Here is an 18,854-nt window from a genome sequence, read left to right on the forward strand (position 1 = left end):
AGTAGGTCCTGTATGAAATATAGGTAAACAATTATATAGCTGATAAGCAGCACAGTACTTCAATAACATTTACTGTAAGTGGGTGCTGAAATTAAATGAACAGCAGGGAACTCTGTATTTTCTTAAAACGCAAATATTTTCTTTATTAATCTGAATAAATTGAAGGCGGATCCACTAAAACTGATATCTTTTTGTTGTTGAATTTCATCATCGGTTCTGATCTTTTATACAAAACCTTTCTGGAATCACTTACAGGAAAGTAAAAGCATTATTAATTTCTTATTGTCAAACATAAAAGGCAGCAGTCATATGGATTCTTATTATGTATGTTCTAGTGACTAGTACACTTAGTGGTTTTCAATATAAGAGTCACAAGATAAATCAATTTCTGTCAAATGTTTTAATATATATCGGCATCTATTGAACATAATGTCCGTGTCATTCTTAAGAGAAGTCATCTATCATATTGATATAGCCTGATTACACATATAATACACGTTTAATGTATATATTGTTACTAATTCTGCAGATCATGTGAAAGAGGAAGGGTTAGGGTTTAAGGGAAAAACAATTTTGCCAATCAAATGATTTGACCTCGTATAAACTTACATTTAATAAACATAATGTTTTATATATATACAATAATATTTGCATTAGATTATTTTTCAGCCATTCACCACCTGAACCTGCTTTGTCCTGCAGTGCGGGGTCACGGGGGGCTGGAGCCTATCCCAGCTACTGGATCTACGGGTAAGAGCCGGGGTACACCCTGGACAGGTATCCAGTCCATTGCAGGGCAACATACACAGACAAACAACCATTCACTCACACTTACTTCGATTACAGTTCTACAACAAAAAGCTTATTTAATTAGGCTATATAACAACACAAATGTATGTGAAAACATAGCCTCCATATAAGTCTGCTAAGGCATGTCCAGTTTTGTGGATATCTACATTCCTTATATGCTCTAAACAATTAGTCAGTAAATAGATAACATAGTTTTGAGTTGTTAGTCTGGAAACTGGTACATTTTTAAACTTTTTCTACTGGGTTCCACTTGAATTGAATTTAACTGGTTTGTCCATAAAATGTCTACAGAACACATTGATCAAAAATTAATAGACAATCAATAATATGTACCATCATCAGCTGTATATCTAGTTGACTGCAGCATTACGATTTCTTATCTTTGCAACAAAAAACAGACAGCAGTATGGTAAATTTGCACATGGTGTCCATTACTTTTAGTCACACAGTGTCTGTGTGACACGTCTTTAAAGATACACACAGAGCTGCACATAGCGCACAGCAGCAGAATCCAGTCTGATACAGGAGTGCTGTAATAAATCCTCCTACAACACTGTTATAATTCACTTATTAAACAGTTTGTAGCGTTCGCTTGTATCTTTTTCCTGGGGGTCCCTGAAGGCAGCACCAGTCACGGCAGGAACAGCACTACCCAGAATCCTCCGCGGGCGCATGCGCTCACGCGCTCTCCGGCCCAAAGGCGTTGGTGGTTGGTGTCCGTCCGAAGATGCGTTGCACTCCGGCAGCATCCGTACCAGCCCCGCTGTGCGAATAAACCAAAAACCGTGGGACGGAGGAGAAATACCGGCGTTGTTTGTGGCTCTAGCGGTGCAGGTGCATCTGTGCGGCAAGATGGGAGACCAGAAGGTGAGCCGGGGCCGGAGGAACAGGTGTCTCTGATGGGGGAAGCCGTTTCTGGGCGTAGTGTACAAAGGATGGTGGGGGAGAAGCAGAGAAATTAGGGAGTTTGTGGATGCGGCACTGACTCGCGTTTCACAGTATTGTTGTTTATTTGAATCGGTGTTGTTCTGCCTGAGTGATGAGGTTAATCGACGAGTCTCTCGTCGGTGTAGCGGTGTATCAGTCACGGATGGGGGGCCTTATTGGCGCAGCTCCTCTCGCATCAACAAACATTACACAGCCCTTCAGTATGAATGGGCTTTTCAGTGTGGCATCAGAGGAGGGCAGCGGCACTGCTGAGAGGTCCGAGCTGTATAATGGTGGATCTAGTCTGTGTCCAGTCCTTTGACGTGGCCTGCTTAATGGTTGTGGATCTGCATTATTAAATTATACATGCGCATCCTTCCGTTCGTGAAGTGTCCCCTCTCCCACCTCCCTCCCCGTGCATTGATCCCAGGTCCCTCTGTGAAGAACAAATGTTTCATCAGGTTTAAAGGGGAGCTCAAAGCCCAGAGCTTTATGTGTCCTCTCAGCTAAGAACTGATTAGCATCAATGAGCTGATCCTCCATGGAGCATATTACACTGCACGGGCTTTGCTTGCTGAGTTTGAAAGGATCATAATGTGTCCTTTCTCAATATCATTTTTCATATAAGGAGTCTCTGCGTAAGATCACGCACACCCTTGCCATGAAGAATGAGGAGATTTCCAACTTCATCTGCACTCTCAAACAGAACCTGGAAAACCTGGAGGTACAAAAACACACGTCTTTAATGTTTAATCCACACAGAGGTGGTGTTTGGGTTCCCCCACATTTAAAAACATCTTCTTTTTTTAATGTTGGCATGTTTCCAGGTGAACTCCAGCCGGGTGCAGGAGGACCTAGAGTCCGAGTTCACCGCCCTGCATACAGTCCTGGATGAGATGAAGGAGAACATGATGACACGCATCAAACAGGAGAGAGCCAGCCGCACATATGAGCTGCAGGTGAGGACATCCTGATATTTTAATGACCAATTTCTGCATCATTATCGCTTCATTAAATGATGCACCCACCTGACCGTTTACTATTTGACTAAAAATTATACATGTCTAAGTAAATATCAGGCTCAGAGGAGGAGACATCAAAACTAAAAATCCACCTTGTCATAATTCACAGTGTTATTTGAAGGCACTTGTTTTTGCTTTATTAAATACGTGGGGTAAAAATAAACAACTGAACAAAATGACTGTTATCTGATGACTGACTCTTAAGTTTCTGTTAAATAATCTCACTTCAACATACTGATAATTGATCAACATATTGAAAGGTCTCTGCAGCCTCAGGACTCAACCATGACTCTCAAATGATGCAGCTAACTCTGTAGCCTCTGCAGGAAAAACAACCGCTTCATTATACTACAGACAAACGTGTGAGAGAGTTCTGTCTGACTGTGTGCTGATATTTTTCTCAGAGTCAGCTGAGCGCCTGCTCCAAAGCCCTGGAGAGCTCAGAGGAGCTGCTGGAGCTGGCCAACCAGACCATGTGCTCCTCAGAGACGGACGGCTTCAATCAGGTAACTGACGACCACCTGCAGCTCTGCTGCGATGCTGCTGCGATGTTCCTCCTTCTCAGTGTTTACAGATGACTTTTTAGTGAATTTCATAAACATGATTTAACGTGTCCTCCTTCTTGTGGTGTCATACTAGCAGTTATTTTAACACCAGCAACTGTTTGTGTTAAATTATCTACATGATGGGCTCCAACTCAGTTTTCTCTTCGCTCCGTATCTCTCCTCTCTTTTTTCTTTTCCCTGTCTGCTTCTCCTCTCCAGGCGGCCAAAGACATTAAGGATAGGTATAGTACTCAGCCATCTATTGCTTTTCTTGTCGTAGCCTCCTGTGACCAGCCCTCTCATCATCTAGCATGCATGCACTGATATGTGTAGCCACCACACCCATCTCATAGACAATAGTAACTTTATTTTTCCACTCTTGTGTTTCCCGCTGTCCTCTGAGGTCTGTACCACCCTGTGTCAGCCCCTCCCTCATGACGAATGCTGCTGCCTCTCTAGCTCTTCTTTGTAAATGTTTCATCAGGGTGATGAGTTCAATGGTAGAAACAGAAGTCTAGTTAGCAGCCTTCTTTTAGTGAGCAGACCTAGAGTCACCTGTCCCCCTTCTCTCTGGTTCAGTTGAATAATAGACTATGCTTGTTTCCACCCTATGTGTGTGTGTGTGTGTGTCTCTTTCTCTGCAGCGTGACAATGGCTCCAGCCTTTCGCCTCTCCCTGAAGGCTAAAGCCAGCGACAATATGAGTCACTTGATGGTGGATTTCAGCCAGGAGAGGGAGATGTTGCAGGGGCTCAAGTTTCTGCCAGGTCTGCTCCACTTTTCTTACAATGAGATGCAGATAGAGACAAATGTGTTGCAGACTTACACACACTGTAACATCAGGACTGCACATATACCTGGTACTTTTAGTAAAGAAATCTGCTACCAGTTTGATTAGAAATGATTGCACACTGCCAGGATTATTTTACTTGGCACCCTCACACACATCTCCAAAGTCATGATGTCAGTTGTGTTTTAATTAGTGTAGTAGTCCTATTTTTATTTTACGGCAGCCATTGTTGTTTCCATTCTAAAAGTCAGTATTATTTCTACATCAGACAGTGGCAGAGCTAAAAAGCTAATTTCTCAGTATTACATCAGTGTTAATGACCAGTTATATAATCTAAAAATAACTCATTTGTCATTTAACTGTGTCATAATATCTGAAACTATAATTCAAAACATAAACTAACACTGGGTGATATTGTCCAACAGTGTATCAGTCGTACACAACACAAAGTCCTTGGTTATAGACTTTTGTCTCTAACCACACAGAAAATCTCATCAGAGTAAAACAAAGCCTCTATGAAACAGGCACACTACCCGCGATGTGTTCCACTTACCAGCATTTCATATTTTAATCAGTCAGACAATGTGTAATGCGAAAGGGGTCGCACACTGCAAGGAAACCACAGCGTGATCACTCCACAGCTGTGTGAGGCCTCTTAACCTCGTTAGTGCGCTGGTGTGGTTTCAAAGCCTGCACACAGTATTCGGCATGGGTCTTATAAAAGCTGCTTAACACTTCTCGCTGCTGCCACACTGCTAATGAACAAAGTTGGCATGTATCAGGTGAAAATTGTTTGTCGTCTGAAGAGGCAGATGCTTCTCAAAGATGTAGTGGTGACATAAGGTCTAAGTTTTGTACTAGCAGGTGTACATGTCTAAACTAAACATGTTTGTTTAGTTGTAATTCTGCCCCCAAGTGGTAGAAATAAAGTAATCCAGCTAGAATATTAAGCCTTAGTGGCAGTTAGGGTATGTTTTAAGTGGGCACTGGTGTCTCGAATGGTGTGAAATAACACTGACTTTGATTGAATAACACAATCTCCTCTCTCCAGTTCCAGCCACTCCAGAAATCCAGGTGTCTGAGTGTCAGGTGTGTGACAACACAGTGACCGTAGTCTGGACCTTATCAGAGCCAGACAGCAAGATAGACCACTACATACTGGAACATCGACGCACAAATCACGAGGGTCCACCTCGCATTAGAGAGGACTACCCATGGATGGTAGTGGAGGGCATACGAGAGTTGGAGCACACACTGACAGGTAGATGCAGGACTGTGAGGAGATGCTTTGAGGTTAAATTCTGACCACAATAACTGAGAATGTTTTGTTTTTATTCCCAGGCTTGCGCTTTGACACCCGGTACATGACGTTCAGAGTGCGTGCGTGTAACAAGGCTGTAGCTGGAGAGTTCTCTGAGCCAGTCACACTAGAAACGCACGGTGAGAATGTTTGACTATGATCAAGAGTTTCTGTATGTCCAATAAGCAAAAAGCCTTATTTCTCTCCTGCCTTCAGCCTTCACCTTCAAACTGGACAGTGGTTCAGCACACCAGAACCTAAAGGTGGAGGACTTGAGTGTGGAGTGGGACAGCTGTGGAGGAAAAATACAAGACATTCGTAAAGAGAAGAACAGAACTAACTCCCCGATGCATTCCCCAGCCAGGTATGTATGAGTGTAACCTGCTGTGGTTAACCTGCTGTCTGCATGAATACAAGGAGCTCTAACAGGCTGTATCACCTCTTTACCCAGGGCAGCCCTCATGTCTCCTAAACGAGCACCAACAGCCCGGCCCGGCAGAGACAGGTTTACAGCAGAGTCCTACACAGTACTGGGTAGGAATACACACCCGGGTGGCTCTAAATGTTCACAACACAAATAATTTTCACATTAGTTAAGTTTCAAGTTAAATTCTCACCCTGCACAAATACAGTAAACTGCTGACTGTGTTTACTCCTGGAGTCTGTATCATACTGGCTTATATCTCACCACAGCTGACACCATGATTGACGCTGGGCAGCAGTACTGGGAGGTACGGTTTGACAAGGAGAGCAAGGCCTTTGCTGTGGGCGTGGCACTGCGGAGTCTCGGCCGCTTCGACCAGCTGGGTAAAAGCAGCTCCTCCTGGTGCATCCATCTGAACAACTGGCTGCAGCAGAGCCTCACGGCTAAGCACAACAACAAGGCTCGAACGCTTGAGTGCCCGATCCCAAACAGCATAGGTGTCTACGTCAACTATGATGAAGGTAAGACAAGTTTTTGTTTTATCACGCTGTCCAGTCAACACAGGAAGCTTTTCCTAATTTTTTACCTTGCAATGTTTTCATGAAGGACACAGTTTGATGTGTTATCCCTGTTCCCTGCAGGTATACTGTCTTTTTACAATGCCAAAACGAAGCAGCTGATGCACACCTTCAAAACAAAGTTCCAGCAGCCAGTCATCCCAGCGTTCATGGTGAGAAAAGTCTCCTTTACAGCTGCTCTTATCTCTATTCCTCTGTGATCTTTTTCCTGTGTGACCTTTGGGTGTTGATTTGGTGCCACCTGCAGGTGTGGAATGGAAGTTTCTCAGTAGTGACGGGCCTGCAGGTTCCCAGCATGGTGCAAAGCGGCCAGAGGAAGAACAGTGGCACCAGCAGCTCCAACGCCAGCCTCACCTAGACACAAGCCAGCCAGCTGAATGTCTCACAGCTCCGCCTGGCCACACTGCTGCAGGTCGCCTCCTCTGCCGGGACTGTGAACTGACTCTTGAAGCAGCATCATGGAAGAGTCACATCACCAGAGTATGATGGGTTCATCCTGTTCCACATGCAGTGTCTGTGTTGCATGACAAAATAATTCTGGGAACACGTGGGGACAGAATTCTTCAGACTCTGGCTGTAGTGATTGCTTGGGACACTTTAGGTGTAGTCTTGCTAGTTTTCCTCTCTCTGCACATTCATTTAGCACTGTCCCACTGCTGCTAGAGCAACTATTTAGCGCTGGCCGCTGTCCCTCCTTCCTCTTCATCACCAAACTGTCAGCTGTACTGTCATGCAGCCAGTTCCAGGTTCAGGGTCCTGCCCTGTCCTGACTGCTCTCTCCCTGTGCCTTCCTTCTCATTTCCAAACTGATAGGCCAAAATCAGGTGATCTGTAACAACATGCTAATGTTCATCTGCATATAGCAAGCTCGCTGTTTCAATGTAAAACCATGTATTTTGTAAGTGGCAGTATAACTATGGTTGTGACGGTATAGTAAAATTGCCTTTACCCATCAACCAAACTATATAATCCAGATTACACCCTGCTCATAGAAGATGCTACTAAACAAAATGCAGCTCACCACTGTCAGGATTTATTCTACTTTGCCAACAATTAATAGATCACACAATATTAACAACACTAGTGATATGGTATCTGATTACTTGCCAAGGCATGCAGACCTAACAGAGGACCTTCAGTTTGTGTGTGGAAAAAGTAGGTCCTTTAACTTCCTGTTGAGGTTTTGTTAGTTCTAAATTAGAGCCAGTGTTCACCGTGGGGGAGTCTGACAGGCTCTACACACAAAGTTTCTCTCCTTTGAGTCACTTTTAGTGATGTTATAACACATTCAGATATGGCTTTAGGATTTTGCAAATGACTATATTGCACCCTAATGCTTGTATGAGTACTGTATCTAATAACATTTTAATTGCAACACAGATCCCATCATTAGTAGCCAGTGTCCAAATATAACAACTAGCTAGCCTGTAGCTCCAAATTGTATTATGAGAGTTAGCCAGGTTTGGGGTCCATCTGAGTGGGAAACCTTTTTATGATGATTTGTGCACCGCCTGACCTCTGTAGCCTCCATGTCCTATGTTGCACATGGTCCTGGTTTGCCATGTTCCCCCCTCTGTACTGTATGCGTCTCCTGAATAATTGTAGCCTGCAATGCTTTAAAGAAGCGTCCAGCTGAAAATTATGTTCACTTTATTTCACATGCTGACAAAAAGTCTCAATTTATTGTAAATAGTTTAATTTTTTCCACTATAATGTATCAGTCATTGAGGTAATAAAGGAGTGTAAGCACTTTGTTCGCAGATGTCTGTTTCAACAAGCTTAGAGAGAAACAGGAAATTGATAAAATGATCCATTTCTGAGGGTTTTCACATACATTTGACAGATTCTTGTTTCACTTCATTTACAGTTCGCACAAAGGAAATAACAGAGCAATGTAAAAACATAAAATTCATCAGTTCATTTTATAAAAATAGCAATACAACACGTGAACATCTGATGCATTCTGATCAGGATAATGTGCAAAATGTACAAGAAAACACAGTGAAGATAATGTGACATGTACACCCCTCTTCACAGTCAATTAATTTGTTGATGAACATCCAAGAGGAGTGGATCAATACAGCGTTAATCTTCAGATAAGCTTTACTGCTGACAGCTGAGCAACGAGCAGGAGCGCAGCCACGAAGCCAAGGAGGAGGAGCTTCCTGCTCCCATGTGTGGGTTTGTCTTGCAGAGACAGACTGGGAGGCGGCTCTGCTGTGAGTCAGCTGCTGTGACAGATTTTCACAGATGGTGATGGTTTTGAGAGGCTCCCACCAGGAGAGGTCACTCCACTGACTTCGCCTTTTGCTCCAGCTTCAGTTTCAGCTCTGTTATTGCTGCTAGAGGAACTGAAGCACATCACACATGAGCTTTGATGTGATGACAAGAAAGCGAAAAACAGGACAAGACATGTAGACTCACTCTGTCTTTGAGAATCTGTGTTAGCTCTCGTCCTGTAATTTCTGTTTGTGCAGGAGGATGCTGGTGTATTAGAGGTTGATTTGCGGGGAGCAGCAGTTGGAGGCATCATTGGTTTCTTTGGGACTCTCTTCTCTGAAACTGTAGAATATACGCACACAAAATAAAAACCAGATTTAAAAGCTTAGTGGGAAAACAAATAGGACGGGAGACTTACGTGACGGAGAGGATTCTTCTGTCTCTGTTTCTGTCTCCTCCACTGTTTAAACACAGATATTAGTTGGCAGCAACCGTGGAAAAAAATGAAGTCATACCTGTTCTGTGTTTGCAAGACAGAGGAGCCACTGACAGGGGATGATTGATTGTATGAGTGGTACAAGAGTTATACTCACAGGTGTCATTCAGATACAGATTCTCTTCCACCATTGGTGCAGGCTCTGATTCTGGAGCTGCTACTTTTGGAGCCACTGAGAAACAAACCATGTAATTACAATGATTACAGGCCTGACAAAAGAGGTCATCACCAAATTAAACAATCACAACAACAACGAAACACTGGTTTGAAATAAAATAAAGATAAAGATGAAGATTATATTAACATAGGAACAGATGTCTGTCAGTCTGTCCATTGCCTTGGTCAAAACACATATCTCCATGAGTGTAAAGAGATTGATTGGCTGGATAAAGACCTTCATGGTCCATAGACACTTAGCATGTTAACATTTAGTTTCAAAGTCCAAAGCTGAACAAAACCTTTAGAAAGCTGCCCTGATGGTGGCTGTAAACCAAGTAGGCTAAGCAATGAGGAATAGTGTGGGCGTGGAAAGAACTCATGCAAAGCAACCAAACAACCAAAACCAAAACAATTCCAGAGAGTTGGGGTGACACGCTTAACACTTTTACTTACAATGTGTTAGTAGAGTACATTTATAAGTATAAATATATGATTCTGTGGCATTTGAACTTTAATTGATCCCTCTGACATCGTGTAGTACCAAATCACATACAAGTCTGACAAAAGATCTCACAAAAGATCTACGATTGTGTGGTTGCAAATCCCATGACATCAAAGTAAACAACAGGTTGGGCAGAGTGTGTAGATAGTTTTGTAGTTAGTTGTGTTTGTGTGTGTATTTTAGGACACAGTACCTGGTTTCGGAGGTATGCTGGGGGGCGGGTTTGACAAAGCCTGCTGAACGCTCATCTCCCCGTTCTCATTATCAGACCGAATAAAAGCTGTCAGAAAGTGCAGACAGTCACACTTCATCATTTTGGATAATAGTTGCATGATAATAGAGAGAGAGAGATGTTGGGATGAAATGTTTCAGTACGCACAGATGTTTTTCTCATATGGTTCTTCAAAGATGAGAGGAATCAACACTCCATCTGTTTCTTTTACTAAATAGTCGATGACGTCATGCAGAGTGGCACAGGGGACCTGCACAGATAAAACGGGGCATGTCTGACAGTTTTAACACTGCTGATATTAGACTGCAGAGATTTATTATGGATGTGTGTCATTGTCTTTATAGACATGCATAATTGTCAGTGGTAAATCGTGACAATAGCAGCCATTAACGCCTCATCCTGCACTTCTTCTTTTTCAGAATGTCATCAGCTCGAGATAGTCTGGAGTCCACTCCTACTGCCTGTAAACCCTTTAAAAAATCCCAGCTATGAAGTACAGCGATATGTTTGTCAATGTTCACTGCTGCAAGAATTTATGAAGCAATAAATGCCCAGTTACTCTCTTTTATGCTAGATGGGAGGAGTCCCCTTATGCATTACTTGTCAAGAAGAAATACATTAAAAGTCCCTTGCAATTAAAAGAAGTAGCATGGCACACAGAAGAGAAAAAGATCGGAATCCCCTGTTTTGTATAAAAATAACTAAAGCTGTCAGATAAATATAGTGCAGTACAAAGTACCATATTTATCTCAGAAAGTTTAAGGTAGCAAAAATACAGTAACCCAAATTAAACAAACTGTAGTTACTTTCAACCAATGCTTTCATGATACATTAGGAAACATGGGCACAGCCACACAAACAACGAGTTAATGATAGGTTCACACTGCAGGGGCCCGAGTTCTCTGTCTGCTATAGCACAGAAGGAAGCTAACAAATAATACTCACAGGAATGTTCACATCAATAATGAAGCCGCCTTCATGTTTACGAGTGACACGGTAGTGTCTGAATATGGCGCTGAAAGAGAAATAAAGTGTAAAACTGAATCGCTGTGTCACTAATGAGGTAAAATAATTAGCTTAGCACACTCTAAACTTTAATGATGCAGTATGTTGATCATTATTTAAAATGGTATGATGCAATCCTAAAGAGCAAGGACTCTCAGTCCTGCAGCCTTCAGTGTATACATGTGTTTAGTGTACACACACACACACACACACACACACACACACACACACACACACAATGTCTGTGTGTTGTATTGTTGTGTATACCCATCAAGATCCTGTCTGGTGGTGACAGCAAAGGAGTTTCCTGCACTGCCGGGCCTCAGCAGCAGGTTTCCTCTCTTTGCTTCTCTCTCGAGCAGCAGCTCTGCCTCCAGGCGAGACACACTGTAGTAACAACTGCAGGGAAACAGAGACGACGCTGTCACTCATCAACATCTGAGCCCTCTGTGTTAGTTTAAAAGAAATGAGGCATGTGATGTCACAGACGTAGTCAAAATGTGACACCACATTATATTTAATTATCATGGGTGGTATTGGGTGATGTTTCATGAATACTGACGCTGGCATGTCTGCTTGCAGGCTTATGTAGGGACTGTAGCTGGGAGCAGCCGGTGGAGATACGTTTTTAATCCTTTCTTTTTCCTTTTCTACGGCCTCCTTCAGCATGTGGATCTGACCAGGCAGCAGGTTGATGGAGGATGGAACACACAGCTGCAGAGACACAATTGTAAATAAACTGTATTAGGAGAGATTTTAACTGCATCTAAATGACAATAAATGACACAACTAACCTCAGCCACAGAGTGGATAAAGCCCTTCCACAGCTCACGGGCCTCTGCAGTCGGGGCCTTTAGGGGCAACAAAGAGAGGGAAAGTAAGAAAAACTGTTTTTTTTGTATGAAAGAAGAATAGGTTATGTATTCCACATGTTGTCTCACAGTGAATTTGATGTTTCCATCCTTCATTTGGAGGTTGAGTCTGGCTGCGTCTAATTTGCGGTCCTGAGTTCCGTCATCTGTTATGGAGATCAATCCACTGAGATCCAGTTTCTCTATGTACTGATGAAACACACACAAGTTTAAATGGTTTGTCAATCCATTCACATAGTCATCCCCATTTGTGAGTTTTTTTAAGCCACATCAAAGGGATCACTTACATCAGTGTCTCTCTTGTCATTGAAGAAAAACAATGTGTTTCCACACAGGCAGGCCCACAGTTTCCGAGATGTCTGGGTGTGAAGACACACACACACACACAGACACACACACACACACACACAGACACACACACACACACACACACACACACACAGACACACACACACATTTTAGGAGAATAAATAGTGGAGCTATGACCTGTATAGTGATGGCAACCAAAACAGAAAGAAATGTGATCATTAATAACATGGATTGTTTAAAAAAATGGAACTCTAAACACGAGTAGGTAAAAAAAACATACTCATGTGTGACTGATGTATTTCGTTATCAGACATTAAGCACTTGAGGACAAACACTTTAATGATATTGCTGACATTTGGGTGACAGCTTGGAGAAACAGCCCATGTGATTTATTATTTGTAAAGCCGGAATGCCAGTTTCGGTCACTTCCTGGTTTGCTCTAATCTTTATGGCTCACAGAGCAGTGAGAAGCAGTCCGACCAGTCTGACAGTACCAGAAAAACTCCAAAGTCCACATGAGCTTAAGAACACCTGGCTGAGCCGTTCTGCTTTAAATAAAGGAGCAAGTGTATCATTTTAGCGAAATTCTTAAAAAAACATATCTATATTCTGACCATTTTTAGCAAAAAATAAATTACATGTTCCAGTCAAACCTTTTTCTTTGTCTTATAAAATAGTAAAATGCACCAGTCTTGGATAAGTAAGCTATGCTTAATACATAGTGACACATTTTCTAAAGAAAATCAGACTAATTTACAAATGAAAAGATAAAATAAAGTAAATTTACTTTATTCTAGCTTTTCTACCATACAGCAGCAGCCTGTAAACAAACAGAAACGCATAACTCAGCACATCTACCTTATCTTTGAACGACCTCTTCTCCAGATACCCTTCATAGTAACAATTTGGCAGCTGGTTTCTCTGTCGTCCCGCTCGCTTTGCCATCACCAGGAATGCAGATGTTCACAGTAATATCACAACAGGTTAACACCAGGTTTCCTCATGGATCTGTGAACAGGATTTGTTAGCACATACAGCTCCTTCATTATAAAAGTGGAATCTGTGAGTCACTTCAGGAGCCACAGATCTCATCGCTGATTGGTGTGTATGCAAAGTGGGCGTGTTGTTTTTGAAATGTTCCCAGGTGAGATTGCTGCTGACGTAGGTGAGGTCTTTCTCAAGTGTGGAAACTACCTGGGCCTAATGAAACTAAAACCAGAATGGAATTACTGTGAGTTCTGAAATGCAGAACTAGAAAATCAAGGATGAGATGAGTGTAAAAATTCAGATCTTACTGGAAGCTTCACACTATTATGATTCATGTTGTCCTGAGGGTTGCTTAAGTCTGTAAACATCAAAACGGATCAGTGGCAGTATGCGTAGAATCCCTGCTGAATGAAGGTCCCAACTCCAAACTGGATGTTTTACTTGTTTGTTTGGACTATTACTTCATTTATTTTCATTTAACTATGAAAAAGGAGGAGTTGGAGGAGCTAGAACAAGTGGAGGCAGAAGGAGGCCAATGTAATGACAGTGACGTGTCAAGATTTAATTTTCCAGTCTGCTGTCCAGACAAACCTATGACTAAGGAGTGTTTTAACCCCATTGACTCTTTTAATTTAGCTCAGTGGGTGTGTGCACCTACACAGGAGCGTGGACACACACTTGACTTGGTTTGTTCATATGCTCTTCCTGTTCTTAACTTGGAGGTTTGTGACGCTGTTTTCCCATATGCCTGTGTTGTTTGACACCACCATGCCCTGCAAAGTGCAGAGTCCACGCTCCACATGTGTCTGAAGGACATTAAATCTTGGATGGCATGGTGATGATTTTTGGACCCAGGTCTGCAGGTGCTGCAACTGCAGACCAGGATGATGTGAAACTGTACTACAAACCAGAGATTGTGAACCTGTGTTTTAAAATGGGTCCTGACTTAATCCTCAGGTGTCACTTTAATTTACTACCCTTTTGTGTCATTTGTGGACAAAAACGTCCACTTCCAAAAAACTGCTATAGAAACTTAACGGATGCATTTTTATTTTATTTTTTTGCTTTTTTCTACATAAATATGTTAAACAACTTCAGCCCTGTTCAAAACTACCAGAAACTTATTGTTAATTTTTTTTGAAGAAAACACAAAAAATGAATTATTTTCCAATAAATAAAAGTTACCGGTAGGTGGCTGAGGCATTATTTTTAAATCTGTCATATATATGTCAAAGATTAGCCAAAATATTGAGTTTGGTGCATTATTAGTTTTTTGTGTAGCAGCAGTTTTAAAATTTACTACCCTCTTGTGTCATATGTGGACAAAAACATCAATTTCCAAAAAATTGCTATAAAAACTTATTTTTTCTGCTTATTTCAGCATAAATATGTTAAACAACTTCAGCCCTGTTAAAAATGACCAAACATTAAATCATTTTGAGGAATTTAACCCTTTAAATGCCAGTTTTATTGAATGATGTGAATATTTAATTTTTAAAAAATGCACAAAAAATGAGTTATTTTACATAAAACAAAAGTTAGCTGGCTGAGGCATTATATTTATATCTGTCACGGATATGTCAAAGATTAGCCAAAATATTGAGTTTGGTGCATTATTAGTTTTTGTGTAGCAGCAGTTTTAAATGGTATTTTCCACTTAGGTCCAATTAACTCCTATTATAATACTACATTTTTTAATATCATAGCTATAACAACATTTAACCATGCATTTTTTTATGTAAGGGTTTCATTTTTGAGAAAAATAGTTAAATTTGACATTTTCTACTGTTCACCACTAAAATCAGCCATTAAAGGTGAATATAAGGGATAGCTATCTCTTATTATATATATGCTGGAGGAGTGGAGCGAGGGAGAGGGAAGCAAGGGGCTAAGCAAAGTACATGAAAAAGAATAAGAAAGAAATTTTGATGGTGATTCATGGTGAATGTGGATCCATCTCCAGGGAGAGCTGCAGGAGTTGAGAGGGAGAGGGAGGCAAGGTGCTAAGCACAGCGAATAGAGGAGAACTGGTGTTAAGGAGTGTCGAGTGTCGAGAAGAGCTGGAGGAGCCAGGAGAAGTAGGAGTGGAGGCAGGAGAGCTGCAGGAGAAACTGGAGGAGGAGGAAGAAAAGACTGTAGAGTCTGAAGACCCTGGGACCCTCTTTAAAATCACTCTGTCATTTGAACTCATGCCTTCCTCCTTGCTCGCTATTGAAAAAGTTAAGACGACTAGCGTCATCTGTAGTTTTGGCTGCCGTTTCAAAGGTTAATATGTGTGACCAGCAGAGGGCAGTGTTGTGGCATTTTGTTATTTTTGCGCTTTCATTGTTTTAATCACTTTACTCATTTGTAGGGCATGTGTGCTTTGTACAATTATCCAGGTCTGGATTAGTTTTATTTGTGTTTCACAATGAAATGTATTGATGTATTTTGCATTTCATGATTGAATGGTGTCAACAAGAGTTAAATAATTAAAAGGACAAAACTTTTGAAAGAGTGAATAGATGTTTGTGTGCTATAAGCCACCTGATTTGTTACAGGCTGGGTCTGTTTGACTCCCTTGGGTTCTTGGACTCTGGATGGGGCCTAGGTTCGAGTTGGACTGAAGATGAAGAAGAGTGCTGAGCCACACATTCCAACACTTGGATCGTGATGCTGCATCTCTACACTGCTGTCTACCCTGCTGTCAGTCTGTAAGTGATATAGACCATATATCTACTATTTTCCAGGAAGATATCTCCTTATTAACCCTTATATTGTGTTAGAAATCTCTTTTGTGTTAGCGGGTTAAATTTGACCGATGACTTAACTCGGCCCAAATTACTCAAAGGCCAATGATTATCATCCAGTATCATGTTCCACCTCATATCCTGCTTGTTATGCATTCATATTCATGCAAACACTGTTTCAAATGTCATTTTTATGGCCCAATGACATTCATCTTCTAATATACTGTTTATATGCACTCATTATATTTGGCATACTTAGGAAAATGGCTAATTATGTTATCAATTATGTTATCTTACTATCACAGAGATATATTGGAACACCTCTGCAAAATTAATTGCCAGTGGATTTTTTTCATTTTTAACGGCTGAAGTTAAAGCTGTGGTGTTACCGGTCTACTAACTCGCATGGATTGATGTAAGGAAAAACTTGTTTTTTCCAAAATCAAACTTTACAGCCAGTGGTGGTATAAACAACTGGAATGCTGTGTAGAGTATATCTATGCAGCATATCTTGTAGGTCTCATTCTGATGATGTTCTCAGCAGATGCTCTTTCATAATTTACAACATTTGTTAAAGTTGCTTTTGTTATGATCCTGTGTTTGTTCCTGGTTTTGTATTCATATTGTTTATCCCTTTTGTTATTTATTAGTATTTTTGAGATTTGGTTCCTCTTTCTCTGCTCTTCCTCAGTCCTTCTCTCTCTCCTTCTGTTCCTCCGCCCTGATTATTAGCTCCCCCCTGATTGTGTTCACCTGTGTTTCACCCTCCTTATTTAAGCCTTGTGCTTCCCTTTGTCTTCATCAGATCCTTGTGTTTGTCACTCCCCGTGCCATGAACTTCTTCTCCCCAGGTTTGTTGTATTGCTTGTATTTTTTGTTGCTCAGTCGTAGTTTAGTTTGTCCTTCTTGTACCCTGGACTGTGGTTTTGGCTTCATTAAAGCTCACCTTTGTTTAAACGCTACTTTGGTCTGCATTTGGGTCCAATTTCCGCACCGAACACAACAGCTTTTAAGATATTAAAATACCTGTTTCTGAGGATTTCATGAAGCCTTGTTCCAGTAATTTTAAAGAGATACTTTTTACACATTAAAACCTCAGTAAAAACAATTTGTGTAAATGTCTGTGGTTAGTGCTATAAATAAAGTTTCCATGAACCTCTCCTGTCAGCGTTCACATCAAATCCTGCTGTCACCAAGTCCAGGAGCAGTAAGTGTAGATAGCAGCAAGCAAGTGTAGCGGGTGCCATTTGCCTCAGGTCGGGAAAAAGGGGAGGGTAAGTCGACCCGCATATATAGGGCTCCTTGTACGGGGGAACAAAGGTGTTGGGGTTTGGTTCCGCCCGGTGGAGTAAGGCAGGTGCACACCTTGCTCCACACTGGCGTGCAGGGAGGCCATACAGGTATGCGGGTTGGCTGTAGCCTACCTTTTTGTTTTAAAGTATTTGACGGGTGGTTGATTGACTTTGTTTTATACATTACAGATGGATGTTCAGGCAAAGAAGTAGATGGTATTCACAAGTAGTTTGGTCACGCAGATGCCAGGTATTTTAAGGATTATTAATTATATTGCAGGTATTTTAAGCATGATTTAATAAAGTGTAAAGAGGTTTTAAAAGAAAGTATTTGTTTTGTTGCAGAGCGTCGGGTTGATGGGCATCGCTGCTCTTGCCATAGCATGCAAATTGTCGGTTTCTTTTCTTTGTCTAGTCCGCCCGGCAAGTGAGCCGGTGTGTGGCACAAAAGAACTGGGAGGTGCCTTTGGGGCGGACTAGTTTTTCTTTCTTTCTTTTTTTTATTAATTTGTTTATTGTTTCGTTTTTTTGTTTTCCCCTTAATCCGTACCTACCCTACTTCCATACGACCTGCCAGGCGTGTGCAGTGAAACACGGTTGCAGTGTCTAAATACTCACGTGTGCAGTGAAACACGGTTGCAGTGCCTGACTCACGTGTGTGGTGGAATCACAGTTGCAGTGTTCATAAAGTGTGGGGTGGACTTTTCTTTCATTCCGGGCGGCCGTTCTTTGGAAGTGGGGTAGTGGAGGTGGGCAAATTTATATTGTTTGATTGCATTAATAAATTGATTTGATTAGACCCACCTTCTCATCATTTCTTCAGCTGGTCTCATAGCCACATAACAGTTGGCGTTGTTGGCAGGATCAGCTTGATAGTGGTGGTACATTTTGGGGGAACAGATTTTTTTTTTTGTGCGTTTGTGTGAAAGGCAAGAGCAGCGGTGGGCCAGGAGTAAGCGTCTGGGAGAGTCCCGAAGCTAGCGGCCTTTTCCCAAGTCGGCTGGATGATGGAGGAAACCTCTAGGGAAAGAATGGAGCAGCGCATGCAAGAACTGGAGCAGCAGCTGCAGAGACTTCAGGCGGCAGCATCTCCAGTTGGAACCTCCCACAGTGTCATGGACAATGCAGATTCGACTGAGACTCCTGCGAGGACTGAAGGGGGGAAGCAGGTGATCTATATCCAACAGAGTGAAAAAGTGCCAAAGTTCTCAGGTAACTTGGATCGAGCAGACTCTCCTACATTGGAGGAATGGATTGAACTGATCGAAGGCTATATACAAGTGAAATCCACTGAAAAAGAAAAAGTTGATTGCGTGTATAACCATCTAGAAGGGGCAGCACATATTGAAGTTAAATATCTGCCAAAACAAGAAAGAGACACTGTAAATGGGATATTTAAAATTTTGAGGGAAGTATATGGATGTTCACATTCGGTTATTTCCCTTCAACGTAGGTTTTTTAATCGTAAACAACGGGAAGGAGAATCTTTGCTAGACTATTCTCATGCCCTAATGTCCTTAATGGATCAGATTGTAGAGGCAGACGAACAAGTTAAGCTAGGTTCTGAAAGGAATCTGCGGGATCAGTTTTGTGAGGGTGTTCGAGATCAGAGTCTGAGCTCAAGACTTAGGGATAAAGTACGTTTAAACCCCCAGT

At 41.8% G+C, this 18,854-nt stretch overlaps 2 protein-coding genes and 1 long non-coding RNA gene across 3 annotated transcripts; 2 read left to right on the plus strand and 1 right to left on the minus strand.

Moving 5' to 3' along the window:
• The first annotated feature begins 1,505 nt into the window (after positions 1–1,505).
• Positions 1,506–8,006, plus strand: LOC114434039 (fibronectin type III and SPRY domain-containing protein 1). Its single transcript, XM_028402863.1, has 13 exons — positions 1,506–1,677; positions 2,366–2,461; positions 2,565–2,696; positions 3,164–3,265; positions 3,524–3,546; positions 3,949–4,070; positions 5,145–5,354; positions 5,435–5,533; positions 5,610–5,757; positions 5,845–5,927; positions 6,087–6,338; positions 6,459–6,547; positions 6,643–8,006. The coding sequence occupies exons 1-13, from the start codon at positions 1,663–1,665 to the stop codon at positions 6,751–6,753; spliced, it is 1,482 nt and encodes a 493-aa protein (XP_028258664.1). The 5' UTR covers positions 1,506–1,662; the 3' UTR covers positions 6,754–8,006.
• Positions 8,007–8,028: 22 nt separating this feature from the next.
• Positions 8,029–13,238, minus strand: LOC114434040 (signal-transducing adaptor protein 2-like). The gene is made up of 13 exons (XM_028402864.1): positions 13,049–13,238; positions 12,169–12,240; positions 11,951–12,070; positions 11,804–11,860; positions 11,572–11,723; positions 11,277–11,408; positions 10,950–11,019; positions 10,152–10,254; positions 9,966–10,052; positions 9,209–9,283; positions 9,034–9,075; positions 8,820–8,957; positions 8,029–8,746 (listed from the first exon to the last, which is right to left on the minus strand). Exons 1-13 carry the CDS (start codon positions 13,133–13,135, stop codon positions 8,682–8,684), a joined length of 1,200 nt encoding a protein of 399 aa, XP_028258665.1. The 5' UTR covers positions 13,136–13,238; the 3' UTR covers positions 8,029–8,681.
• A 4,054-nt stretch (positions 13,239–17,292) lies between these two features.
• On the plus strand, positions 17,293–17,891 carry LOC114435054 (uncharacterized). Its single transcript, XR_003670532.1, has 3 exons — positions 17,293–17,306; positions 17,388–17,448; positions 17,544–17,891. It is a non-coding gene; the product is annotated as an uncharacterized LOC114435054 (long non-coding RNA).
• The last annotated feature ends 963 nt before the right edge of the window (positions 17,892–18,854 follow it).

This window comes from Parambassis ranga, chromosome 4 (assembly GCF_900634625.1).
Source record: "Parambassis ranga chromosome 4, fParRan2.1, whole genome shotgun sequence".
NCBI classification, from domain to species: domain Eukaryota; kingdom Metazoa; phylum Chordata; class Actinopteri; family Ambassidae; genus Parambassis; species Parambassis ranga.